This window comes from Motacilla alba, chromosome 14 (assembly GCF_015832195.1).
Source record: "Motacilla alba alba isolate MOTALB_02 chromosome 14, Motacilla_alba_V1.0_pri, whole genome shotgun sequence".
NCBI lineage: Eukaryota > Metazoa > Chordata > Aves > Passeriformes > Motacillidae > Motacilla > Motacilla alba.
Genome location: NC_052029.1, coordinates 14,204,878 through 14,232,762, shown reverse-complemented (window position 1 = coordinate 14,232,762; position 27,885 = coordinate 14,204,878). Strand labels below are relative to the sequence as shown.

At 46.6% G+C, this 27,885-nt stretch overlaps 2 protein-coding genes across 6 annotated transcripts in view; one reads left to right on the top strand and one right to left on the bottom strand.

Moving 5' to 3' along the window:
* Positions 1–278: 278 nt before the first annotated feature.
* DRC3 (dynein regulatory complex subunit 3) lies at positions 279–16,066 on the bottom strand. Of its 3 annotated transcripts, none has more exons than XM_038151765.1 (13): positions 16,014–16,066; positions 14,766–14,939; positions 13,281–13,397; positions 11,818–11,984; positions 11,091–11,237; positions 9,796–9,915; positions 8,595–8,707; positions 7,124–7,298; positions 4,274–4,405; positions 3,055–3,125; positions 2,157–2,280; positions 686–817; positions 279–549 (listed from the first exon to the last, which is right to left on the bottom strand). In XM_038151765.1, exons 2-13 carry the CDS (start codon positions 14,920–14,922, stop codon positions 436–438), a joined length of 1,569 nt encoding a protein of 522 aa, XP_038007693.1. In that variant the 5' UTR covers positions 14,923–14,939; positions 16,014–16,066; the 3' UTR covers positions 279–435. The 3 variants fall into 3 exon arrangements, with proteins under 3 accessions (XP_038007693.1, XP_038007691.1, XP_038007694.1); XM_038151763.1 differs by lacking the exon at positions 16,014–16,066 and adding an exon at positions 15,760–15,867; XM_038151766.1 differs by lacking the exons at positions 13,281–13,397; positions 14,766–14,939; positions 16,014–16,066 and adding an exon at positions 13,013–13,266.
* Positions 16,067–16,478: 412 nt separating this feature from the next.
* Positions 16,479–27,885, top strand: part of TOM1L2 (target of myb1 like 2 membrane trafficking protein) — a 53,391-nt gene continuing 41,984 nt past the window's right edge. For all 3 annotated transcript variants that reach the window (XM_038151828.1, XM_038151827.1, XM_038151826.1), the window contains exon 1: positions 16,479–16,567. In XM_038151828.1, coding sequence (XP_038007756.1) covers positions 16,516–16,567 — 52 coding nt within the window. In that variant the 5' untranslated portion in view covers positions 16,479–16,515. The remainder of the gene's footprint in view (positions 16,568–27,885) is intronic.

Here is a 27,885-nt window from a genome sequence, read left to right as displayed (position 1 = left end):
CAGGCATACGGAGCCCCCGCCAGCCTTGTGCTTGCTGAGCTGGAAACCTGCTGTTATCTCGGGGGTGGTTTGATGGAGAGAGTGTTCCTCTCCCGAGCTGCTGCCTCGTGCCAACAGCTCACAGGTTCCTGCCACTGAGCTCGCAGGTACCGAAGCTTTCAGGCATGATCTGCTACGATGATTTGGTTCAATCAGCTCACAGCTGATCCATAACCCCTTGTGACCGGGTCTGAGTTGTCTGCACGGGCTTTGTGCCAATGCGATGGAAGAGGCAGGGCTTTGGATGCTTTTCCAGAGTCAAGAAGTAGCTTTTATTTGCAGTTTATGGTGGGATGGAAGAAATGTGCATTTGGTCTGAAATGTCCCAGGCAGCCTGGGCATAGAGAGGCAGCTGTTCCTGCTGGGGGCTGTCCTGTGTGCCCCAGCTGCCCAGCCCTAGTGTGTAGGCTCCAGGGTCACTGTGCTATCCAGCTCCTTCTGCAGAGTGTTGATGAAGCAAACGATCTTTTCGATACAGGCGCGGTTTCTGTCGCTCTCGGTTTGGAAAGCCTGGACGGATTGAAACCAAGCAGTGAATCTGTGCCGAGGTCCAGCAAAGAGCTGGGAGCGTCTCTCCTCAGAGTGTCCCTGCCACTTGGGCCAGGCCTGTCAGGGCCCCATCCCCCTGAGTGTGAGGGTCTCTTACCTTCTCTGTCACTGACTTCTGCCACTGGTAGGTGTTGGAGAGCATGTCGCTCTCTCGCTTATCAATCTTCCGCAGGCGGATGCTGTGGGATGTGTTGATGATGTTGACAACGTTGTTTTTATCCTTGAAGAGCTGGGAGGTGACCAGATGAGAGGAGGGGTGAGCACACAATGAACGAGCAGCGCAGCAGTGCTCAGAAACCCTCTGTCTCAACCTGGCAAATCCCTTTTCTTTGGGATGAATCCAGGGCTCTCCCCTTGGCCTTGCTACGGTGTAATGGGGCATTATCCCTAACACAGGAGGGGAAACAGAGGCAGCACCCTTGGCCCCACATGCTGGAATGGGGACATCAGTGCAAGCAGGGCTGCGTGCAGCTGGTGTGGAAGAGAGGCTGTATATGTTCCAGCATGCCTGGAAATGGAAAATCACTCTTGGAAGGGATTCCTGCACTGCTGGCACTGGCTGTAAATCTTCATTTTTGGAGAGTCCCAGCTTCTAATGGAAGCGGTGACTTCCCTCGTGGCTCTAAATAGAGGGTGGCTTCGCTAGCCCAGAATGAGTCTCCTCCTGCAGCCAAGTGCAGCTGTTGGGTAAATGAATTCCCTTCTCCATGGGAGTGGATGGCAGTGAAGCAAAATGGGTGCACGGCAGCGGTGCAGAACCGCCACCATCTGCACAGGCCATAAAGCAGCAGCTCCCCCGGGGGCTCAGGGGTCTGGTTTGTGTCTGTCAGCTCGTGATTACCTGGAGTGACAGGGGCCTGGGATAATCTGGACAGAGCAAAACCACAGCTAATGCAAATTTAAGTAATTTAGCCGCTAAATGAAGGAATTACGGAGGCAAAAAGGGCAGCAGCGTTGCTGAGTAGAGGGCTGCAGCTTTGTTGGTGCTTTTGGAAAGGCTCCTGGGATCTTTGCTTGCACAGCAAGACCGAGGGCTTCGATGGAAGGCTCCATTTAAAGTGTCGTGTCCTGCCTCCAGATCAGCTCATGGGCTCAGGAGCTCCAGGAAGGGATTTTGAAATCACTGAGGCAAACAGAGCCCTGGTGTAAGAAATTCAGAGCAGTGCTGGGATTCTGCTGAGGGAACAGGGGGAGTCTGAACAAAACCAGCTGTGAGGGGGTGCAGCAAAGATGCTGCCTGAGTGCCTGGAAATCAGCCAGAGCAGTGAGTTGTGCTGGAGGCAGGAGAGAGATTTCCTCAGCACCTCTCCTGGGCTGCTGCCACCAGCTCTGGCAGTGCCCAGGGAAACCTGCAGTGCAGTTATCCCCTGTCCTAGTCAGTGGAGATGTTCAGAGGCACCACAGTTCAGCCAAGCAGCTGGACCCTCTAGGAAGGAGGTTATGCTGTGGTTCAGGTGTGGCTCTGGCAGCACTGAGCCTCCTGGAAACCCTGTCCCTTCAGAGAAGAGGCTACAGCCTCATTTTCTTGCCTACTCTCTCACAGAGATTAATTGTTTTGGTGCCCTCACCTGTCGAAGATCATCTGGAAAATCCTCTTTAAGCTCATAGTGGTCCAGTTTCTTCAGGGTGGCCTTGACAATCTCCATCAGCTTTTTAAGGTATTGAATTTCCAGGTCCCGGCACTGGCTAAACGTACAGGAGGTGGTTAAGGGAAAAGCTGAGCACACCACTCATCTGTGGGGGTTAAATGACCTCCTGCAGCTGGGAGTGAGTGTCTGCACGGGGGGATTCTGCAGAAATGAGCCTGGCTGCTCCCAGAAGCTGCTGTGGTGCCAGGATATCAGGATACACACTCTCAGTTCTTAATGACACACTGAGTCTCATTTTTACTGCCAAATATGACAGAGGACTGAGAGAGGACCTAGCCAGGGAAATTGGAAGAGGCCTCCAGGTAAGCTCTGAATGCACTGCAATTATTTGCACCAGTTCATCAGATTTCTAGATTTAAAGCAGTGTGACCTGACACTCCAGCATTTCAGTATTCTCATATAACTTCTTTCAGCAAACATCAAAAATACAAAAATGAACACCATTTAAAGAGTATTCAACCAGAATTGTAGATATTTCATTTACTGCTGTGGCAGGAATGTACCTAGACAACAGTCTAACCAGATCTTCCCTCTGTTTTGTCTTCTCTGCATGGAGAAGAAAGGAAGATTCCCAACAGGGTGAAAGCTGCCTAAATCCTACAGACTTTCAGCACAGTAGAATTTAGATCTTTCTGTGCTCTCCAGAGTCTCCACATAAAGAAGATAGGCACCTTAAATGACCATTCCTCAAGGCTGGGAAAAGATATTTTCTATCGATTAAAATAAAAAAAAAAAGTTTTTATACTGGAGGCTCATTTTTGGATTTAGAGGTGAGGTGGAGGTGGAGGTCCAGGCCAGCCTGCTGTGAAAAGGATATATCCCTTGAATGTTTTCAGTGAATGTTGATGCTATGACATCAATGCTTCTTTTAAAATCCTGTAACAGTTCCTTAACAGGGGGGAAAAAGAGGAAATACCACAATGAAAACTTGCACAAACATAACAGGGAGTCAGAGAGTCTAGGAGGAATCTACAAGTTATTGTAATTTGGACTCACTGCTGTTATTAGCACAGTCAGAAACTGAACTGCCTCAAGTATTTGAAGTGTCTGGAGTAAACCAGGGGATCCTTTGTTACCCTCACCTAAGCAGTGCCTGGAGAGGGCTGCATTCCCATCCCCTGCCCTGCTGCAGCCTCCTTGTCCTTGGCTGTATGAAGAGCCTCTTGTCAGAAGCACAACCCCTGCCTGGGCTTTACTGCAGCTCTTGGTTTAGTCCTCAGAAATTAAAATTGCAGCTGCCCGTTCCCTCTCTCAGGAATGGCTGATGGAGAATCTGTGAAGTGTTGCACTGAAATGTCTTGGTAGCTGAATCCTGCAAAGCCAGCAGGGCACACAGGGAGGAATGTTTCTGCTCATCCCATCAGATGTGTAAGGCCCAACTCAGAAAACACTAAAGAGGCACAACCCTGATGCAGTGAGGATCCATTTTGAGCTGCTGCTGTCTGCCATCCACGCTCACAAAACTACACTGCTGCACACAGGCCACAGCTCCTGCCTGCTCATTTTTAAACAGATTACTTTGGGTTTTTTCCTTGGACAAAGATGCTCACCAGCAGCCCTGCCCTAGTTTTTGAGGAAAAGTCTGGGGAGGAAAAGGCAGCTATTATGCAAGCAAATGCAGCAAGCTGAGCAGGAATGTGTATAATCTTATAGCAAAGATCAGCTTCAAAGAATGACACCTCTAGAATTCCAAATGCATACCCCATGCTATGCAGCAGCTTGTGCAGGCCTATAAAGTGACTGCACAAATTCCCTGCTTTAAAGTGTGGGAAATCAGCTTGGATGGATGTGATGGACATCCTGTGTTCTGCTCTGAGAAACAGAAATCTGCTGTAAGGCACCAATGTCCAGGGCCTGATCTCACTCCCATCAACTTTGAGCAGAGAAAGAAAAAGATGGGGACAAAACATTTTCCTGAGTGGAAGCCCTGTGCCCCCCTCTTTGGGGGTAAGCTGCTGCACGGGGCTGCAGGGACAGAGAAGCGACCCCACCACGTTCTGGCTGGGAGGTCTCTCAGGTGTGAGCTTGGATCTCACCTCCAGGTCGTTGGATACCAGTGCTTCCAAGGTCATGAGTGCATCCCACAGCTGATGGATGTCCTCCTTGCCCTGGGCTCGTTTAGAATCAGCAGTTTCACCACTCCCGGCCTGATAAAGCTCATCCAGCCTCTAAACGCAGAGATACATGAATTATAGTTTGTGTTCAGCACTCCATAGCAATTTAATTAACTTGTTACATGTGTGAGAAAAGTTCCTGCTGCTGATTAGCTGCAATGAAATGTGATGATTCAGGGAAGTCTCCAGATTTACATAGTGGGTAGTCAACAGTTCTGAGGTTTGCTACTGCAGGGAGATTGGGAAAACTCTTCCTCATCCTCCACTCAGCAGAAGACTGCTCCTCCTATGCTTCCCTTCATTTCCAGCAGAAAAAAAGGAACAATATTTAATTATTGACATTGCTGGCTGTGAAGAAGAAATTAACAATTGCTTTGGAGAAAGAAAGGCAGGTGTAAATCCTGATCCACTTCCTGCCAAGGAGAATCTTGACTGACTTCCAGCAGGGTCAGGATTTAGTATTCTGAATATGGAATACCTATCATTGCCTGCCTTCCTCCTACAGCAAGGATTTATTTCCCTTCAGAATTATGTATTGATGTCACTTTTGTATCAGGCAAGATTTATGTTTGCTTGGATCAAAAAAAAAAAGAAAAAAAATCCTCTTGTGCTGAATGTGTTATTTTCAAGTCTGTTTAAAATCAGTTAACAATCAACTGTTTTAAAAACGAGGGAAATATATATGTTTTATTATGTCTAATCCACTTGGGCCTGAGAGGGAATGGAATGGGGAGAAATAAAGAATTCTGTTAAAAAACCCTGGCAAGGCTTGCGTCTGGAAATGGGGTGGATTACCCAAACTTTGCAGTTTAAAAGGGGGAAGGGGAGAGCAAGGTGTCTTCTTTTCTAATGTAAACAAGTTAGGAGGCTCAAAAGGCTCCAGAGCCACTCAAGCTGCACCTCTGGGAGCAATAACTTCAAAGTTCAAGGCCTTTAATCCTCCATAACCAACTTCAGAGAGCTCGGTGATTTCACAGGTTACCCAAGTTTACATGAAAGGATTACAGACAGACAAACAGCCCTAAGAACAGCTCACAGACTGCAGTCTGCTGGGACCTCTGTGCCTTTTGAACTCCTCCAGCAATTTTAAATGATGGGGAAATGATGTTAAAACACTGTGTTTGGTTTTCATACAAACTCCTCCAATATTTATATGAAAACTGGCATGCTGAACCCTGTGTCCTGTTTATAGAGAATCACAGAATCCCACAACGGTTTGGGATGGGAAAGACCTTAAGGATCATCCAGTCACACCCCCTGCCATGGGCAGGGACACCTTCCACTATCCCAGGTGGCTCCAAGCCCTGTCCAACCTGCCCTTGGACACTTCCAGGGATGGGGCTTCTCTGGGAATCTGTGCCGGGGCCTCTCCACCCACACAGAGAAGGATTTCTTCCTAATATTTAATCTAATTTCTTCCTAATATCCCATCTAAGCACCTCTCCTTTAGCTTTAGGCCATTCCCCCTTTGTCACCCCTTGCAGCCCAATCCATAGCTGAGCCTGTAGGTCAGACAGAGGTGAAGGGGTAAAATCTGGCCTCAGCTGTGTAGCTTTGGTTTTTGTTGTTGTGTCACCCTGATTTTTAAGACTTTGCTAAGCGTTCTGATGTTTGTATTCTTATAACAAACTTTCTCACACACAATTCTGTAAATAACTTATGTTTTGCATTCTTTCATGGAGGAGGAGAGAATTGATGGACTCTTGGTCTGTCCAGTGTCATTGGAGAGGTGGCACTGTCACCCTCCAATCCACTGTCACTTTTGGAAAACTATAAATGTTGGAGTCAGAAAATAAAGGTCCCTCTTTTTTGTTCACCTGGAGAGCAGCAGTGTCCGTGTCGTCATTTTGTGTGGTACTGAGACATTGTTGTTTCTTTGTTGTTGTGGGTTTTGTTTTGCTGGTTTAGGGTTTTTTCCATGGAAGATACAGTGACAATTCAAGCACAACTTAACTGAATATTCAAATCAAACTTCTGGCTGGAACGAGATGCTCTTTAAGGTCCCTTCCAACCCAAACCGTCCTGCAGTTCCGTGACTCTGCTAGTGCTGCCAGCTCCTAAAGCTGCTGGATGCAGATTTCCAACGTGAGTCAGCAAGGCTCAAGGCCCCGGGAGCAGAGTGACTCAGCAGCTGTCAGCCCGTGACAGGCACTGAAATAAAAGTGACCTGGTTTCCAGCGGGAGCCAGCGCTTGTGACTCTGCTGGTGTCACTTGTCAGGGCCTTGCTCTCTCAGCTGACAGCGTTACCAGGCTTTAGCCCTCCCTTATTTATTTTTTTTTTTTTCCTGTGGAAACAAAATCATGATCCATCTATTATACGTGGTTAGAAAGGGATCCAGCTAGAAGCTACGCCCTGAGCAGCCACAATGGGTGGCTGTAGTCAAACAGAATGAAAAGAGAGAGTTTCTGCTTTAAAGGACTAGAAATACGTTAAAATAACTTTCTCTAATTTTTTTTTTTTTGTTATAGTCCTTTGAGCTGTTGTTGAGAAAATGAACTGAAGCAGAAAATTACTTGAAAATAAACTGAATACCCTGCAATTTCCTTCCTTATCTTCCTGTTTTTTTCAATGAAGGAAGAGTTATTGGAGCTTCAAAAAGAAGGGGAGTAGCAGTAAACGTCTATCTACCTATCTGCCTTAAAAATCAACTTTATAAAAATATTTAAACTAAAAAGAAGGTTGAGCATTTCTATTTTCTTAAATATTGGTGACTTTAATGGTGTAGGATGTAGAGAAATCATGTATCAAGCAAACAAAAGCATAACATTACCCTTTGGTTCCGACTCTCAAAGTCTGAGATGATTCTCTTGCTTTCTTGCTGGTTGACTGCCAGAATTTCATGGAATCTTTTGTAGAACTTGGAGACTTCAGCTTCTCGTTTTCCATACTCTTCCAGTCCATAGTTATACAGGTTCTCACAAACTGAGACAAACTCCTTCTTGTATGTGACAGCAGGGTTAAGGTCTTTTGCTTGTTCAGTGGAGCAACACGTTATGTTCCTTCTTCCTCTGCAAGTCTGAGCAACAAGAGCTACGAGCTGCTTTTATGTAAACTCTGTGGTTCTTGCTGGGAGCTGCCAAATATTCTGTCTGGGGCAGGACTGGGTCACCCATTCACGTTTTGTGCATAGGATTTTGCTGCCTTAAGGGCATGGAGAAAGCTGTGGCAACTTGAGGGGGGGGAAAAGGCCTTGAGGAAGAGAAGAAAATACATTCACTCATCTGACTCTTCTGACACAGCAGCAGAAGGAAGCCTACAACCCTATCTGTCTTCACAAGTGTGAATACAGTGCCCGTGTAGTTAATAAATACAGCTCTGGAGCCCACAGCCAGAGCACAGAATAAACTACTGACTTGGTAGCATCACAAAAATAACGTCAATTTTTCTTCTGCTATTATCTTGGCAATGGAATTGTTTCTGGAGTCTATTGTAGTTAAGCCGTGATGCATTTTTCCCCAACAGTGTAATGCAATTTTAAGGAAGGTCAAGTTACTGGCCTTGACAATACTCTATTAATCTGAATGAGAAAAGAAAAAAGAAAAAAAAGAAAAGTGTCTGCTTTCTGCTGCCCCGTGTAGGAGCAATGATCAGAAAAATGTGCTGGCCTGCAAAGTTCCCGTTGCCACTTCTGGCAGGTTGTGAGATATGGGACTTGTATCACTCTGATGAGTCTGTTCCTATCTCCTACCACTTCAATTTCAACATGATTTTAGCGACTGTGCTCTCACAATCTAACAGACAGAGATTTATCTTCCAGCTCATTTTAAACTTTAAGTGGATTCCAGACTTAAAGAAAGTACAAAGCCTTGATTCTTGAAGGGTCAGGAAAGGAGGCTACCAAAATCCTTTTTGATTCAAGGGAAGGAAAAGGAATATGGTAATTACAAGGGTGAGAATTCAAAATGCTGGGATCTCATGACCTGTTGGGGATAGAAACGAGTGGTTTTACAAATGGGATGTCTCAAGCTGGGCTGGCCATCTTGTCAGTAATATAAACCATTTGTTTGGAGCCCTCATATTTCACAAGATATCATGCCTTAAAGCTGTCAGTGGTCCCACAGCCTCGTAGTGTAACTTTTGGTACTGTTCCAAAACTGAACACAGACTGTCTCAGATCTTAGATCAATGTAGCTTTCAGCTCTGGACAAAAGCAGCAGATGAAGGGTCCCTGTGGATGCCCTTCCTTCTTAACTCCAGGCATTCCCTGTTAGCTGTAGGTATTCCAAAGCCAGGAAGGATATGGTGGCAGCAGGTCCCCCACTCCAGGGAGGGCAGCCAGTCTGGCAGCTTCTCCATCCCCTTCGTGCAGACTGTCAAACAGGAATGATCCATTCAGGTACTCAACAAAGGCTGCCTTTGAAGAGAAACAGAGCAAAATAGGTAAGACAGAGATGCCAGGCTGCTGCCAGTGCTCAGGATGTGTCTCTCCTTTAAGCCCCTCAGCAGCAGCAGAACACGGGTGCAGACACAGTTACATGAACACAGCAGAAGCACCAAACTAGCCAGGAAAGCACCTTGCCACTGGAGTGAAACCCATCCCAGAGGCTGTGCTGCTGCAGCTCTGTAGCCTAAGGATTGAAAACACTGTTTAATCTTGTATCAGATCGCCGAATCTAAAATGGTTTGGGCTGGAAGGGACATTAAAGATCACCCAGTCACACTGTCTGCCATGGGCAGAGAAACCTTCCACACTCCCAGGCTGCTCCGAGGCCCATCCAGTCTGTCCTGGAACTCTTCAGGGATGGGGCAGCCACAGCTTCTCTGGGCAACCTGTGGTCCTTGCCATAAGACATCACCACACACAAACACTGATTGCAAGGCTAATTAGCCTTTCAGATAAAGACCTGGTGAACTTTAGGGAGGGACAAAGGGAAGAGTTGCAGCATCCTCCCTGGCACTAAACACTAAACTTAAGCCACTCTGATCTTCCAGAGGCCTGGAATACAGAGCCAGGCTGCAACTGAAGGCACAATTCCACCTGGTCTTGCTTTCAGCCTGGTCACAGGGCTACAGTGATCTCCAAAAGTCCTGGAGAGTTTAACCATAAAACGAATGAAAAGCTTGACTTAGCAGGAAGGAGAAAAAAAAGTCACTTCACCATGAAAATGTTAACATTTCCCTCAGACCTGTAATTTTCTGAATCTCACATCAGGCTGATAAGCTCCCTGGGTATGATTTACTATTCAGCTTTGCAGGGTCTCTATCTGGAGTTTCATTGTTCAGCCCAAAGAATTATGTTCCCCCACATCATGTGTATTCCACAGCAGCTCCTGTTTCCATCCAAAAGATAAGATTCAGAGATCACAGAGATTAATCCGAGCCTTAGTTTTAGCAGGGTCGATGTTAACCTCTCATTAAATCTTCAAGCAGGGAGAAGACAAGTCAATATGTGTTGTGCTTCTTTCTCCTGAGACAACACACAGCCAGCCAAAGGAAACGTACCTGGTGGTAGTCCAGCTCTTCCTGCTTTGCATCTTTTGCCTCCTGCAGAGCAAGGACCTGAGCCTCCTCTTGCTCCAATGGCTTAGTGAGATCTTGATACTTTAAAGCTGCAGCTTCTTTCTGAGGAATAGAAATAAAATATTTGTATTAGATTAGGCAACGTTGCTCAATGAGTCAGGGTGTAAGCAACTGATCTTTCTAGAACGTGCACCAGAGTGGCATCTGCCTCCCCATTTCCTCATGGGCTTTTTATTAAACTACTTATGAAGTTTCTAATCTAATCCTCATCCCATTTTTTGCTGTCATAACGCTCTGTTTCTGCATTCAATGCATCTGAGGTAATTCAGTCCCAGGAAGCTTTTCTCTCTCCATTTTCTCATTTTTAGAGGTTTTTTTTCCCCCTCTTTTAGCAGGAAGTTCTATTTTGACTTTTAGAATTTGAGCTCCAATTTGATCAGTCAGTGAGGTTAATAAATTTTCTAGGGAGGAGAGGATTCTTTGGAGGAGTGGATGGCAAGGTAGTACCAGGGGCAAGAACCTCATTAGCTTGAAACTGAAGCTTGACAAATTTAAGTATGCAATTCTCAGACGTCCCTGATGAGCAGGGACTGCATTCCATGACCTGGAAAGCCCTTCCAGCCCTATGGTAAGAACAATGTACATTCCAAGTACAGCTCCTGCTCTGTGCCAAGCAAATTTACAATTAATCATGTTCTTTGGTTACTAAAAAAACAACAAACCCTGAAGAAAAAAACCCCATCTTTGTTCCTTTGAGCCCTGGGATGATAAAGCAGCTCCACAGGTTACTGGTGAGGATGAAGTGTCTTATTCTCAGAAATCAAAAGTGGGAAGTGCATCCAGGCAGCTGCTTGCCTGGATTGTCAGGCTGCTCCTGAAACAAATCACTCTGTAAGCAGCAGGACCACCAAGGCTCCTTCCCCCTGGCTCCATGTCTCCAGACTGATTTCCTCTGAGATTCTCTTGCACTCACACTGCAGCCTCTCTGTGGCAACACGAACCAGGCCCCTCTCCCACACACAGCTGCTGACTTTCACAGAATCTGTGAAGACATCATGCTTCTGACACCTCTACCTCTCTGTCAGATTTGACAGAATTTGGCCTACAGGTTCACAGCTGTTATGTGGAAGCAGAATAAACACTGTGTGTTTCTGTGAGCCTGATTTCTGCAGGGAACCTGCCCCCAGTGCTGGAATATTGCTGGCACACCAACAAAGCAAAGGCTCTGTAAGATGCCGTTGCCTGATTTCCCAATCAGGGGAATGCAGAAATCTCACCGTGGAGTTTCTCACGAGCTTGAAGTCCAAGTACACCAGGCTGGGAAGATGAGCAACCACAAACAGCCTGTAGTGCTCTTCACTGCAGAAAGGGTTCCCACTGAGGTTCAGTGTCTGTAAGCTTTTTAACCTCCTGAGGTAGATAACCTGTGCCAGAGGGAAAGAGCTCTGTATTTCCCTTGGCTGGGGAAACACAGCCTTGGAATTTATTGCTTTTATTACAGTTGAGTTGCAATATGTATTCTGCTCTGCTGCCAAATTCACACGACAGTCAATTATGAGTTTCTAATGGTTTTGGGAAAGGAAATACTTAAATTCACGTTGGCAGTACTTAGACAACGGGTGGAGAGAGAAGGCAGATGGGGTGCACAAATCACAGGTCCTAAATTGGTAAGATGCCCTCAAAAGAACCCCAAATAAATCCTAGCCTCCCCCCTTTTCTCATATGTAGCCATTTATTCCTTTTTTAGCTTTCAAGGGAGCCAATGGGAATTTTGCCATGGCTGAGTGCAGTCACAGAACTGGGCCCCCATGAGTCAATAATCTAAAAGAAAAATGGCTGCAGTAAGCACTTAACACCAGAGGACCAAAACCATAGCTCAGACTACTTAGAAATCCTAAGGAGAATTTTATCACCTAAGGAGGGGCTTGGACACAATGGCAAATGGCAGTTTTAGAATATCTGATCCTTCAGCAGGGAATATTTGCAAAGCCAGGGAACACTCACATCTTCCAGAATGGTCAGGTTATTCTTCCCTATGGAGAAAATCTGCAGCTCTTGCAGTGTGTCCATGTGCTCAATTTTAGATATTCTGTTGTTGTAGAGGCTGAGGTCCTGCAGTTTGACAAGAGTATCCAGGCCCTCAATTACTTCAATATTGTTGAAGGACAGGTCTGGGGAAGAATTTAGGAATCAAACATTAAATTATTTCTTGCAGAACACCCTGATTCTGCTCTTTAGTTCTGGATGTAGGAGTTTATATACAGATTTTTCTCAGGGGTGGTCCAGGTCCCACAGGAAAGGCTCAGCATGAAATCATCCTTTACTCCATCTCCTCCTTGCAATTGTCTGTGCAACTTTTAAATGAGAGGAAAAGCTGAAATTAGTCCATGCAGAGTCCACATACACAGCCTGAAAGGGACTTCTGCCTTATGGGGAAACACAAAACAAGAGGTGGAGAGATGCCCTTAGAGGGGAATTTCTGAGATAAATCTGGCACTGTCTCGTTTCTTGCAGACTCTGCCACACTTGTGGTCACTCCCACAGGAGCAAGACAAGGCAGTTCCATGCCAGTGGAGTTATGCAAAGGCTCACTTTAGCTGTTTCACGTATTGAAATGTCCTCTTCCCCTGCCAGAACATCTCTCCTAACGCCTACACTCACCATGACTAAGGGCAGGATTTGCCTGAGGATTAGTACTGAGCAAGCCGAGAGTCCAAAAACAGTTTATGAGGTCTCTTGGGTGGCTGAGACACTTGTACAGCAGCAGCTGAGCCACTGCAGCCTTTGGGCAAACAAAAATATGAGAGTGTGCTTCAAAACACTGCGCTTGCACCCATCAGCTGGTGATTCACAAGTCACCTGTGGAGCAGAACAGGGCAGACAATGGGGTGGAAGAAGCCATTAGACATTTCACAACGTGCTTAGGAGCTCCAGCCCTGCGTGCTGAGGATATGTTTAGAATTCCAGCCAGCAACGTGGCTGCAGTTCCAGGGAATGCTCTAAGCTGTGCATCTGTGTAGCTGCAAGCACTCAGATGAGGCCACAAGGCTGGGACAGTGATGACACCCAGCCCTTAAGGATGTAGCTGCTGTAGGATTTGGAATGCCTGCAGCAGCTTTGAACACAGAATTCAGGCTTCTAAATCACAGAGGTGTTTCCATAAATATTCCTGAAAGTCACCCCTAAACACAATACAAACCTTGGAAACAACACTGAAACCTCAGCTTCCTGTTCCTGCCGCGCCAAATGTATTCAATGCAGTTTTTAAACATGTGAAGGATTGTTTGCAGCTCTGATACTCAGGCATTTTGACATTTGACAGTCAAATAAGGAGACACATAGACAGCTGACAGCCTTCCCAGGGTGAGCTCCTATCAGTCGTGTTTGAGAAGGAAGGTGACATCCTGGTTTATCTCAGATTGCTTTGCACCTGCAGAGGCATCCACCCTCCCCTGCCTGTATCTCACCGAGCCATACAAGGTGAACCAGACTCTCCAGACCTTCTATCTTCTCAATGGCGTTGTTGTCCAGCTGCAGCTTTGTCAGATTCTCTAATGGCCACAGATTATCAATCTTCAGGATGTCTAAAGCCACAGGAAAGAAAAAAAAGGAAAGAAAATTGCTTTTCACGTGAGCCGGCTTTGTTTTAGCAGACACACTGCCTTGCACAAGGAAAACACGTCCAGTCTTGCCTCCAGAAGGATTTTCAGCGTGTGCTGAGTGCCCTGGAGAGCTCAGAGGTGCACTGGCTGGACGAGATTCCAATGAAAGAGCCCACTTAACCCCAGTGTCCTGCAGCAGCACGCGCTGCTCATCAGCGGGGCCAGCGAGGCATGCAGGGGATGCTGACTGTGGCCCTGCACTCCAGTGGCTTCATGAATCCACTGCCAGGAGCCCTGACCTTCATTTTCCTCTCCAGCTCCAAGCAGGAGGTTTGGGGTGAGACTCTGCTTTTCTCTGCATGTGCAGTCTGGCAGTGCCCAGCTCCTGCTCTTGTAAATGACCCTCCTGCTCCCGGGGTTCTCAGCACAGGAGAGGAAGCTGGAGGCTGCTCCTTCTGTGAAGGCTGCAATTTAGAGCTAATCAATACCCCTGCATTTAGTTTCCTCCAAAAACAGAATCGCAAGGGCAGGCTGTTAGTCAAAACAGCAAAGGATCAGGACCAAGGTGACAGGAAATACAGAATATTCTCACTCCCATTTCTCTTTCCCCTGCAATGCCTCCCCAGAAGATTTCATCTGCTGTCCTGCTATCCTTATTTAGTGAGGGCACCGTAAACCAAGGAATTGCATGCACAAAATATTCACACAGTTCTGGATTTTGTATTTGCAAACAAATCTATGAAGGATCAGGTCAAGGAGTCTTTGCTAAGAAAATCAACTCATACACACATTATTTTACTGGAGCACACAAAGGATCATCAACTGAAATTACCCCCCTCCCCCAAATACTCAAATATTGAGCCAAATGTTCTTTGTTTTCATTTTTTTTTTTGAGTGCAAGTTCACCACAGGTTTGCCAGTAAGAGGCGAGCCATGGTAATGGTATGGATGAGCAGAGAATGCCACCAGATTGGACTGGAAGCACCACAATCTCCCAAACAGCTCTCACACAACCACCAGCCATGGCAGAGCCTGCCCAGGGCTGGATTTGGCCGGGAACCGAGGGGCCCGACGGGCCTGTGGCCTGTAGGTGTCACCACAATATAAATGTTAAATGAGAGCAGCGGTGACAATGAGAGTGGGAAGTGAAGCAGTTCTGAAGCCACCCATCAGCAAAAGCTCCCTCTGATGAAGCTCCTTGTGCAGGGATGAGCAAAAATCCAAGTCCAGGTGTTAATTTTCACATAACAAACCCAAGCTAATAATGGTTGCTTAATTGCCAGTTAACCACTTATTCTATTACTGCCTGGCAAAAGAAGAGGAAAACGATGTATATATTCTGATACTCACTTTTAAAACTGAATTGTATCTCTGTCACAACCTTCACGTTGATACTTTCCTTTCTGGCAATATCTCCAAGGTCCTCTGGACACTTCTCTTCAATGGCTTTCTGAAGCATTTCATCATCAATAATGTTTGGCTCAATATTATTGAAAAACTGGCTCATTGTGAGACAGAATCAGACTGAAAGGACAGAAAAGAAAATAAATCAAATCACTGCCTGGCTACACTTTCCAGCAGTTATAGAATCGCAGAATCACAGAATCCCAGAACAGTTTGGGTGGGAAGGAGCCTTAAAGCTCATCTCATTCCATCCTCTGCCACGGGCAGGGACATCTTCCACAATCCCAGGCTGCTCCAAGCCCCGTCCAACCTGGCCTTGGACACTGCCAGGGATGGGGAATCCAAACTTCTCTTGCCAGCCTGTTCCAATGCCTGACAACCCTTTCAGTGGAGAAATTTTTCATGGGAATTTAAATACCCCTAAAGTTGCCCCGGAGGCAATGAGACTTATTTGTCTTTTTCAAACTGTGCAGAGTTAATGAATCGCTGTGAAGGACTTGAACCTCCAAACTTTTGCTTGTGCAAGGTGTTTATAATTACAGAGTGAGCTCTGATTTGTTTTTGCACAGGACAGCGATGATAAATGTCAGAGTTTGGAGAGTTCTGTTCCCACTATGGCGTTTCACTAACAAGCCAAACCCCTCAGTGGCTGTGTGCAGCACAGACCGAGGAGCAGCAGGCTCGGGATTGATCCATCCCTGACCTTCCTCTCTCTCTTTCTTCAATCCCAGAATGGTTTGGCTTGGGAGGGACCTTAAAGCTCATCTTGATACACCCCTGCCATGGGCAGGGACACCTTCCCAGGCTGCCCAAGCGCCATCCTGGCCCGGGACACTCCAGGGATGTGCCCTTGTCCAGCGTCTCTTGGGTCAATGCCGGTTCCAGCCACCCCTGCCCGCAGGGTGGGAACGGGCCGCCGCCTCCCGCTCCCGGGACCCACCGAGGCCCAGATCCCGGCCCGCCAGCCCGCTCAGCCGCAGGTCCCCGGGGGTCTGGGTCGGTTCCCGGTTCCCGGTTCCCGACTCTCGGTTCCCGGTTCCCGGTTGCCGATTCCCGATTCCCGGTTCCCGGTCCCGGTTCCCGATTCCCGATTCCCGGTTCCCGGTTCCCGTTCCCGTTCCCGTTCCCGTTCCCGTTCCCGGTTCCCGGTTCCCGTTCCCGTTCCCGTTCCCGTTCCCGGTTCCCGGTTCCCACCCGCGCCTCAGCTCCCGTCGCTAAGGAAGCGCAGGTGCGTTGCTAAGGGCGGCACGTGACCAGCTCAGCCGCCAATGGGCGTGGAGTGGGTGGGGAGGCCAGCTACCAATCAGAGCGCAAGAAATCCGTGTCAGCCAATCAGCGCTGGGATCGTGCCCTCGGGGCGGCGAGGGCTCTAATGATTGACATTCCCATTGCCAAATAATGTTACAGATAGTTTCCGGCTTTGCCCAATAGGGAATGGCAGTCTCATTGTCCCCGCTGTCCATCAAAGAGAGGGCGGGGAAAGAGGCGGGACTACTGCGGGGGCGGGCCTCTCTCTTGACAGTGATGGACACTCTCTTTAACCAATAGTTTTCCCGCGCGTCCTGCAGCTATCCAATTGAACGCAAGGAGGCGGGACTCAGCTGCCAGAGCGCGCTGTGGTTGGTGCGCGCGGCTGTCGCTCAGGGCGCGGTGCGGGAGGGGCGGGTGCCGGGCCGCTGTTTGTTGTCATCCCAAGATGGAGTTTCTGCTGGGGAACCCGTTCAGCACCCCGGTGGGGCAGAGCCTCGGTACGGCGGCCTGGGGAGCGCGGAGGGGCCCGGGGGAGCCCGGGGAGACAGCGGGGGCTTCGGCCGGCGGGCGGGGCTGGAGGCAGCGGGGGGTTCCGGGGGTCGGTGAGGGGCTGGGGGGGCCCTGAGGGCCTGTGGGGGGCTGTGGGAGCGGCGGGGGTGAGTCTGTGACAGCCCACGGGGGAAATGTGGGCTGGGTAAGGGACTCTGGGCCTTTGTGGAGGTGTTCGGGAGTTTTGGGGATCAGTGCGGGTTGATGAGGGCTCTGGGGATGGTGAGGGAGCTCTGGGGGCTGCCGGGGGCCGCTGGAGGTGAGGGAGGCTCTCTGGGGAGCAGGGATTCCCGGGGTGCTGGGGGCTTGGAGGGGTTGGAGGGCGTTTGGGGTGTGCTGGAGGCCTCAGTGCGGGACTCTGGGGTTAGTGGGGGGTGTGGAGAGATCAGAGGGTGAAGGTCTGGGGGAAGGCTGCTGTCCGTGAGAAGAGACTGACTCCACCTCGAGATGGATGCAGGAAAGTTGTTGCATCCCCCAGCTCCTTTTCCTGAAGTTGAGTGCCTTCTTCCAGACCACCCCGTCACTGAGCCACTCTTTCCCAAAGTACTGAAACCTCCCCGTGCCTCTGAGTGGGCAGGGGGGTGATGTGGTCTAGAGACACAAATAAGTGCTCGTTTTGCAGCCTGGAGGCTGAATTGTGGTTTTGGTAAGGCTGTGGTGCCATTAGCAGGTTATTCTGAGCCAGCTTTCACTGCCTGGCCACTCGAGGCCTCCCTGGGCTGCTGTGGCTGCTCCTTCTCTCCCACAGTCGTGTTCTTTCGTGGCTACCCATGCTTTGGTCTGGGTTGCCATGGCTGGGGGCATAGAAGAGAAAGGAGAAAGCCTGGGCATCGCCTGTGCAGAGTTTGGTGACTCTGAGTTTTCACCCTGGGTGGGCTCTCGGTGCCTCCTGCTTTCCTCTGTTGGGCCCTGAAGAAATTCAAGATGTGTGACATTGCAGTGGGAAGGAGCAGGCTGGCTCAGGTTCCTGCAGCGCAGGAGGGCAGGCAGTCCCACAGCCAAGGTGATGCTCAGTCGAGCATGTCTCCTGCCAGGGAGGGCTGGGAGAACTGGGATTGTTCAGCCTGGAAAAGAGGAGCCTTGGGGTGAGCTGATTGTGGCCTTCCCTTATCAGGAGGGAACCTGCAGGACAGATGAAGAGAGAGGGTTTGGAGTGACAGCACAAGGGAGAGTGGCTTCAAACTGAACAGAGATTAGGGATGGATGGAATATTGGGAAGAAATCCTTCCCTGTGAGGGTGGTGAGGCCCTGGCACAGAGAAGCTGTGTCTGCCCCATGCCTGGGAGTGTTCCAGGCCAGGTTAGACAGGGCTTGGAACACCCTGGGATAGTGGGAGGTGTCCCTGCCCATGGCAGGGGTGGAGTGAGATGATCTGTAATGTCCCTTCCCACCCAAACCATTCTGTGCTTCCATAAAACAGCTACGCATAGCCTATGGAATGATGGAAGTCTTTGAAAACCATAGTGGAGAAAACTTTGCAGAGCATCAGCACATGGCCTCAAACCTCTTTCCCAGTCCTTTCCTCTTCCCCGCGTGCAGGGAACCCCCTGGTTGGGGTGAGAGGCCCTCGCCTGGCTGAGTCTCACGCCGAGTTTGAGCGTGGCTGGGCTCTCTTTGTCAGGCTATATGGAGCATATGTATAGCTTGCTGTTTACCCTCAGCCATCTGGGCTGTTTATTTCTGCTGCTGAGGCTGAGGAGTGCCGGGAATCAGAGGAGAATAACGAGGACAGCTCAAGGGAAAGGTGATTTTAGAGTGAAGTGGCTTTGTTGTGTTTGGCCATCAGAGCACCCCTGCCAGGCCAGCTGGGCCAGGCCTCTGCCGCCAGCCTGGGAGGGGAAGGCAGCAGCTTCTCCTCTCTTCGTTGGCAGCTTCTTTTAGCATCAATCAGTGGTTTGAAGGAGCTGAGGAATTGTTGGGGGGCAGGGAGGGAGGAGTGGTAAATCTGCTTTTTTAGCCTGTTCAAGTCCAGAGTGCAAAGGTTTTCACAGCTCTCACGTCCCCGCGCTCGCTGCCAGCGTGGAGGCTTTGAACACTGAGCTGCTTCCATCAGATAAGGTTAGGTGTGCAGCTTCCCTTAATGCAAAATTCAGCTGCACCTTCAGAATGTTTTTCTTTACTCCCGGGGGGGAAGAGATAACTGCAGATTTTATTTTGGAAGACAAATTTTTCTGCTTCTCCTATCGTTGCCAGTTATCCCTTTCTGAGACAGCAGTAAAACAAAAGCATGCCTTGTTCTCAGACACTGCTATTTGCCCAGTGCTTCCACAGTTTGTTTTTCCAATGAGCTTGTGGAATATAATTTTCACTTATGCTTCTCTTCATTCTTTGAAAGAAATGGAATAATTTTGTATTTCTGTTTCAACATATTGTGTTGTACACAGTTGTGATGTTTTCAAGCAAGGCCTAACACTCACCATAAGGGAGAAGTGCAGAAAATCCTGTAGGTCCATCAGCACACCAAGAATGTGTGTTCTCTGCCAGGAAGTAGCAGAGGTTCACAAGAAGATTTAATTAGGGCTCCACAGTATCTGCAGATAAACGCCAGGTCTGAAAGAACAAAGATGTCAGAAAAGGTTTGGGGAGAGCTGAGAGAGGTAATACAAGGGATTTTCTCTTTTCTCCTCTTTATCTGGATAATGTCTGAAGCTAGGCAGGCTTTTTATGTTAACTCTTTTGCTTAATGTGGGAAAGTAATGCTGGGATGAGCTCAGAGGATTTGTAATGGAGATGGATAGAGTCTCCTGCATCTGAAGTGCCAGTTGAAATGGCAGCCAGGTTCCTCATGGCTGAAACCTGCCTGGTTTTTAGACTGGCTTATGTGGTACCCTCTATTTAATTCCCCGTGGTGACATGGCAGAAGCAATGTAAGCCATCACCGTGGCTGCTAATTACAAAGCTCACCTAATTTTGCTATCATACTTTGATGGACCCGTGCACACTCAGCTGTCCTTGTGTCTCCAGCAAAGTCCTCTCCTGAGAAGAGTGGTTGTTTTGTGGTGGGGCTGTGTGGAAGGCAGGCAGCTGTGCCTGAGAGATTCCTGAACTCAAACAAAACCATTTTCATTCCATTCTGCTTTGTACCTGGAGGCTGCTGTGGAGGGAGCTTACAGCATCATTTTACATACAAACCAAAAATCTTACCCAGGATTTTGGAGCAGAATCCAATACTCCCCAAAGGGTTTGTGAGGTGTTGTTCAGAAGGTCTTTGTGAAGGCTGGTGAGAGTCTAGAGGGTGGAATTGGGTGCCATGGGTTTTGTAGGCTGCCAAGTGCACCGAGGTTGACAAGATCCTTTGTGGCATTGGGTGCTGGCCCAGTTCTTGTGACAGAGCTGTTTATTTTTTCCAATCACCACTGCAAATACCATCTTGAAGAACATCCTGACCAGCGAGGAGCAGAAGAGCAGGAAGATGTGTAGTAAAGCAGCTCTGACAGAGTGCTTGCTGTGTGGAGAGGGATTGGCCTAGAGAAAAAGCTGCAATTTACAGTAGTGGGAATTTGCCTTGAGATTCACCATCCTGCCATAAATTGCTTTTTTATCTTTCTTTGTTCAGTGGAGCCATCTTTAAAGTGTCACCACTCTATTCAAGGTTATTAGAACAAATACCCTTGCTGCAGGTTAGTGAAAACATCTTAGATGATTAAAGCTGATTGAATTACAGGAATGTGGAGCGCTGGTGACTCTTTTTTGGCCATTCTGCTTATTTGATAGTGGCCATGTGGCTTACATGGGGGGACACAGGGAAGCCTGGTTTAGGGGGTTTTTGTTTGTTTGTTTTACTCTGGAGACATTGCAAAAGCTTCATTGTTTGAATCCAAACCAAACCTTGCTGCTGCCCCCTCGTGCAGGTGCAGAGGGCTGCCCTGGGGCAGTGAGGTGTGAAATGGACTCCTCACAGGGTGCTGGACAGGGGCATCAGGGTCAGTTTTGGTCAGGCTCTGCTCAGGGCTGTGTGTGCTGCTGAACTCAGCTCTTCTCTCTGCTGCCCCAAATCTGCCTGACCCAGAGCCAAAGGCCTCAGGGAGTGAAGTTCAGCGCCTGAATTAAGCGCAGCGAGACTTGAAAGTTAATTTTTAACAGCAAAGAAATGAAGAAGCCCTTCTACATTTAACAATGTAGAAATGAAGTTGTCCTGTGTGGCTGGGAGTGGGGATCAGGTGCTGCTGCTTTACACCCCTGGTGCCTGCTGCAGAAGGGAAGTTTCAGTGCACAGTGCTGGTCGGGGCACCTGGAGTCTGTTTTTGGAGGAGAAACAGTGTGGTGATTTAAGGAGGCTACAAAAACAAGGTTTCAGCAAAAGATACAGAGGCACTTTATTGGAGCAACAGTGAGGCAGACAGCTTTTCAATTGATTTTTATCAAAGCTCTTGCAGTTTCCTTCAAGGCTGTTAAATTGATAATATATTTGGTGGATACAGGCTGTTTTCAGAGCTGCTGTTTTGTTCCCCCCCTTTTTTTTCTTTTTTTTTTTTTTTTCCTTTTTAATGGGAAAGTGCTTCAAGGGGTTTAAAACACCTTTTATTTTCCCTTCCATAAGAAGCACTTGAGCCTTTTCTTCGGGTTTCTTATATCTCTAAGATTTTTATGATTCTCAGAATAAAAACAGTTCCTAAATAAATGAGTTGATGACTACGTGTAGGAACAGAGAAATGCATTAGAGCCAGCAGCCCGTGGTAGTCCTGTGGGAGGCATTAATCCAGGCTTTCTTGTCCACAATTTCCCTAAGTTCCCTTCAGAGTAAACTTACTACTTTGCTGTGCTGTGAAATAATTTTTTAATAGATAAGCCTTTCCCCAGTGCTAGAAATCAGTGTTTAAAAATCTTAGGATGTGGTCCACGTAAAATATAATTTTTGCAGTGTGCTGTTGGGCTCTGAATCTTCTCTCTCATCATTCATTGAAATAAATGAATTCATAATGAAATAAAAAGTCCTTTGCATTTCCCCACAACCACGGAAGCATTGTCCCTTATCCTAAGGGAAGCTTTTCTCCATGCAAGGTGACAGTAACTTTTCTTGCTGCATCAAAAAGATGAATTTTGCCTTTGCCTGCAGAGAAAAGGGCACAAGAAGTTCTCTAGTCAGAGCTGAAGTACTTCTCTAGGTACTCCTGCAGCTGGTCAGTTTTTAGAAATCCAGCCCCCCAGTGCTCATTCAGAATTGTGCTTGTCATGCAAAAAGAGCCTGATAAAGTGCTTTTAGTTTTATAAGATTATTTGGAACTGCTTTCACTTCATGACAATGGATTATGTTGTAAGGAAAATCTCCATGAAATATGAAAATGGATATCTTTGCTCTTTAAAGGAGCAAATAAATACTGAGTCATGAGTCTGGCAACTTGGAGAAACTACGTACACGTGTGAAGCCGGGTAATTAGTATAATGCCATTTAATACTGGGTTACTAAGGCTGGATTTATTTTATAGGCACAAAAGCAGATTGTGGTTCATGAAGGTATTATAACATGTATTTTTGGGTAATGCTGTTTTATCTCTTTCAGCCTGGTACACTATAATGTATATTCCATATGCTTCTAATAGCCATCTATATGTGCGAGTGAGGACAGCTTGTTCCCAGTTTGGTACTGCTCTGTTCATGAACTCAGCAGATTTTTTAAACTGCATATTTAAAATATGCTTGCCTAAAAACCACAGAAAATCCCCACAAACCCTTCCAACTGATGTCATATTTCACCCAAAACAATTTTCCCCATAAAACTACTCCGTGTTTTCCTTTGTGAGGAACAGTTTTGAGGTAGACAGACTTTCCTATGATTTCATAAACTATGTTGAGTTTCTAATTAACAATTTTTGAAGGTGTTGAAGGCACTTGTGGCATTCTCAGTGACAGTGATCAGTGGAGGGACAACAACAGCTCTTGCAGAAGTTCTGGTGAGATGATCCTTCCCTGGGAAGGTGCTGCCTGATACCTGCAGGGCTGGGGCTCTTCAGGGCTGGCCTGGCAACCTCCTTCTTCATCTGGTGTTTCCTGCCTGGCAAAAAGTAATTTCATCCTCTGTCTTTGGGTTTAAAATCTCTACAATGGCTAGATGAGAAGAGAATGAATGTTTGCAGAGCACAGGGAGAAAGGATGTTGAGGGAGCCCTGAGAAGTGCAGAACTGACCCAAAAACCCAGCCTGTGAAACGCAGCCCAGATCATCCAGAACCAGTTTTCCTCCTTCTCATTTGCATCTGCCTGGGGAATTCCTAGTTTGCTATGTAGAAGAAACTTGCTGCTGAGCATAAAAATCCTACCAAGGATAGATAAGCCTTATCTTCTGTATTTGTGTCGTTATTCTGTTGATGGTTCTGCCCGATCATTTAAAATGGCTCTTTTAAAATGGATGATTCTTCAGCACACAAGATACTGGTCTAAAAGCTTTGCTAGGGCTGGGTCTGGCTTCCCTTAGGAGCAGCTCCTTTCATGTTTTTCTACAACCCAGGGAGTCACATCTTCCAGCTGTAGGTAACATTTCCCAGCTCAGGAAAGGGAGATGCAAACAAATCCAGCCAATCCATTACTGGCAGCATTGTCTTTACCTTTAAATATCCACTCCACAATTGTTCTCTACCTGCCAGAATTATAAGGTGGGCTCTACAATGCAGTAACTCGTTTCAAAATCAAGGATTAAGGATGAAAAAAATCCATGTCCTGTCTGTGTTTGAGCAATTCCTGGCATGGCTGTGTATGGACTATTTACCCCTGCTCCTGTATCTCTTGGCTCACAGCATCTGGCAGCTCAGTGTGGTCTCAGGGAGCATCAGGAGACCCAGAAATGAGGAGATACTCAGAAGAAACCTGTTGAATAAGTTGCTTACCTTGTAGCCTGCTTATTCCTTAAGAATCAGGCAGCCTGTTCCCCAGCTGGACCTCAGAAACCCTCTGGGTTAAATTAGCTTGGGAAGAAATTATTTTTTCAGATTCAGATCAAAGAAAACATACACAAAGTGAAGGCACAGATTTGTGTTGTAAGCTGTTTAAACTGTGTTTGAATACCAAGAATTTTTCAGAGCATTGGGTTTGTGTTCTTAAGGCAGGATAAACTTTGTTGCATCCCAAATGTGGTCAGGAATGTTGGAGATGTTAACTTGAACATGTTGCATCCTCTTTATTTTCATGGGATACTGCAAGAAGAGTGTCTGGTTTCCTATTTGACCCAAATAACAAAAAAACCCATTTTTTGCCTAGCTTAATAAATGCAGAAAGTCCCTTTTAAAAAATCTGGTATTTCCTGACCTTTTTTTTTTTTAACTTTTATTTTGTCTCAGGTATAGCTTTCTGCATTTATTTTACCTTGCCTTTCTTTGCCCATAAACACAAAAAGCCACCTTGAGCATACTAAATAAATTGCAAGCTTCAGCAGCTTTGCCAGCAAATTTGGGAAAGTTTTGTGATATTCTGAGCCTACAGGTGAGAGATATGTCACAGCTTTGTCTTCTGAGTCTAATAAATACATCTGTATATTAAATGGAAGCATTTTACTTAAGCTTTGGTGACCAAATACTTACTGAAGTACAGATAATTTTTTAAGAACATCTACGAGGCTTTAATCAGTAGTTTTGTCCAAGAGGTCCTGCCTAAGGTTTGGACTGAGATGGTCCAGAGATGAGATACTGTGTTGTAGCTTTTCCTCCAAAACCTTGTTGACTGCAATCTGTTGGGCTCAACACTTTCCCCTCTTTTAATAAGTTGTTGAGGATCTTAACTCCTCAGTTTTCACCAAAAAGCTCTCTAATCAATCAAGAGAGTGTTCAGGAATTTCACCAGTTAATTGGTTCCTAATTTAAGGATTGGGAGAGAAAATATGCAAATGCTATTGGAATATTTCATCTGGAGTGAGTTTTGAAATCCGTCTCCACGCTGTGACCCGAGTTATTTCCTGAATTCTGTCTGGTATTTTCCTGAGCAGTTGTTATGGGATATAGGTGTGATAATAAGATTGATAGAGGGATGTAGAGGTTGGGCTGGATGCAGCATGTATTTGGGTTTGTGTTATCCTGAGCTCACATTTAAGCTGTTGTAGTAAATAGCTTGGGTTTTTTTCATTATCTTTGAGCTGCCCTTTCTCTACTGATTTTCTGTGGTTTTAATTAGAAGGGTATTTTGCTGAAAAGAGCGAACTCAGACCTTTGTGAAATTTTCTGCTAGTACAAATAATGGTAAATCTGAAATCACTTATTAGACAAGGAGTTGTTATGGCAACTATAAGATGGTTGGCTAATCAGAGAGTGAGATCAGTTTTTATTTACAAGTGTAATGAGCAATTAAGTTTGAGCAGCTGTCAGACTTGGAAAGTGATTAAAGTTCAGCAAACAACCCAAATGGGTCAGTGTTCAGTTCTGATGGTTTTCTGACACTGCAGCTTGATCATCTGTGGGTTTTACCTACTATAATTAAAACTGCCTTTTAAATCCCCATCCGTGCCGATGACTTGGCATAGCCAATGAGTAGAAAAACCCCTTTTTCCTCCCAGGTTCCTTAATGGGTATTGGCCTGGAGTCTTGCTGTGGGTAATGAGGTATTTCACGTGCAGCATTCCTTAAAGCAAAGCTCAGGTTGGATGCAGCATCATCTCCTGGCTGTGGTGATCACCAGGAGGGAGCTGGGGCACTGCAGCCTGGCTCAGCCTTTGCCCCTCTAAAGGCTCCCTTTCATTAGAGGCAGCATTGCACAGTTGTTGGTTGCTCAGGGAGCTGCTGCTGGGCTCAGAGGGAAGATGTGCACAGCGTGCATGAACGTTAAACCCCAAGGAAGTGGAGAAAGTTGTGATTCACCCAGAAACAGGAGGGAAAGCCCAGGAGAGGCTGACCTTGGCCAGAGCTGGTCACAGTGGACGGGGCAGGCTGCTCGTCCTCGTGGCTTTCCCAAGCAGGAGGAGCTGATTCTCTGCAGATTCCAAAATGCTGCATGTGTTCACTGGGAAGGTTACCCCCCCATCCATACTCTGCCCCAGATCAGCCTATTCCATTGCTGGGCTTTGCATCCCTGCTGCACCTCTTAAATAAGCCAAAATGTTTGTAAGCCTTGCTCAGAATTTGTGTTCTTGTTAGAATTTTAACTGTCCAAAACAGTTAAAGCAGTAGAGTTATTTTCCAAAATTAGGCTGCAGTCCCCTGATACATTTGCATTTTTATTAATTTTGCCACACTAATGGTATGATGTAATAGAGACAATTGCAGTGGAACATGAAATGGACTGGGACAGCTCCTGACCTGAAGAATTTACAAAGTTGTGTGCCTAGATAGCACAAGTTGGTGAATGGGGACTTAAGGGAAAATTAAAATGACAGTCTCAGAAATAGGCGTTTGCATAGTTGACCTAAACTTCTGGTATTTACATTTTCTATTTATCAGTCTTTTTCAGGCTTATCTACAGCAGTGGCACATGAGAAAACAGGGCTGTAAAAATGGAACAGAATTTTTAGTAGGGTTATTAGAGACCAAGAAATCCACATTTCTCAGCCCCCAAGATGGGATTGCACATACGAATCTTGTTTTTGCCGTTGCCTGATTTGCACTGGGGTTTCCTGAGGAGATTGCTTGGGAGTGTTTATCTGCTGAGCTTCTGCAGGCATAGCAAGCAGAATGGGCAGCTGGCAGTGGAGCCTTCCAGTGACCACAGCACTGGCAAAAGTCATTCCTGTCACCTACTGGAAGAGGAGCCAGCTCTTCCCTCCTCCCATGGTGAAAACACCTAGAATATTCCAGATGCTGATCCTCAAGCCGTGGAGATTTTGGAGAACTGGGATGGGGTTGGAGCTTGCTGCCTCTTGCACAGGCCTGCTGTTGTTCTGTAGAGCAGTGCAAGGGAAGGCTGAAAAACTGAAATGCAAACTGGAGCTTTCACGCAAGAAAACACAACCCATCAACCAAAAGCTGCAGACTCCTCTGTCTAGTTCACTCTACATGTGGGATAATTGTGGTTTTCCAGAGGATGCAGCTCTCACCTTCCTAGTTGTAGGAGAGCTGGGGGTGGGAGCGTGCACGTGGAATAGTTACTGCAGGAGTTGTTGCACTTCACTTGTAACACATTTTAATTAACACGTGTGAACACTTGTTTTAAAATCCCATGTAGCATGCTGCAGCAAAGGAGTAAACCTGTTCTTGTAACTGCCTCCTTGTATGGGTGGGAGATTTTGCCTGTTTTTTCCCCTCACTCAGTAGTGTTTTCATTTTATTTTAAGCACGTCAAAAAGTGGGCAACTGATTTTAGGAGCAACCTGTAAATAATAATACAAATAATTCTAATGTAGGAGCCTGATGATTCTTTCTGCCTCCTAGTTTGTTTGCAGCAAACATGTTACAAGTGAGCAGGTGGGAGGGGGATTTTGAAATATATGGGGATGGATTTTTAGAGTTTGCAGCTGACATGGATTAAAAATTCTTCGAACATTTCATCCATGAAAGGCAATTAGTTTTGTTTTATGAATATGAAAAGCACGTAGCTTGTAAGTACTGGAGTGAAGTCCCAAGTGAGTTATTAGAACTTGCTTTACTCATGTAGTACAAAATTGGCCATCAAGAGCTGATAGATTTCAAATATAGCTCACTGACACACTGATCATCCATAACTTTTCATAAAGTCGTTTTTTTGGGCTCACCTGTAATTTCTGGATGCTGTTGAAGTCCTGAATGGGGCAGATAGTCACAGATCAGGATGCCTCCTTACTTTTGATGATGATTGCAGCATGTTGTGCTGCTGGGATATGGAATTGTGATACCTCTCTGCCTGCTTTCCCTACTTTCAGCTGCCTCTTTCTCTGAGATTCATAAGTTAAGGCTGATAAAATGAATGGAGTCTGCTCTTTTTTTTAACAGTTGCTGGTTTTGGCATTAGGAAAAATTAGTGCAGTCAGTGGTTTTGGATTTTTGGGGCTGTCTGTGTGAGTGATTCTCAGCTAATAATGGGTGTTCAGAAAATGATTTTTTTGTTTGTTTTTGGGGTCTTTTGGAGAGCCAAAACTGTTAAAAAATCTGGTGTTTCTAGTGTTAATCAACAGATGTCATTCATCCAGTATGTCAGTGCTTAATACCAGAGATTCTCAGTTAAGGAACTGGTAGCCCAAGTTAAGGAATGAGGTAGCCCCTCCAACCATCCAAATTCCAGAAACTAAACCAGGATCAAACCTCTTTGGCAAGTGGTGGGCTACAATATAAGTTCTGGCTATGGAAATGACTAAATGTTGATGATCTTGTTGTAAAACACTGGCTGCTGGACAGTGTTCAGAGGAGGAGGAGATTTGGGTGCCCATCCTGATGCACTGAG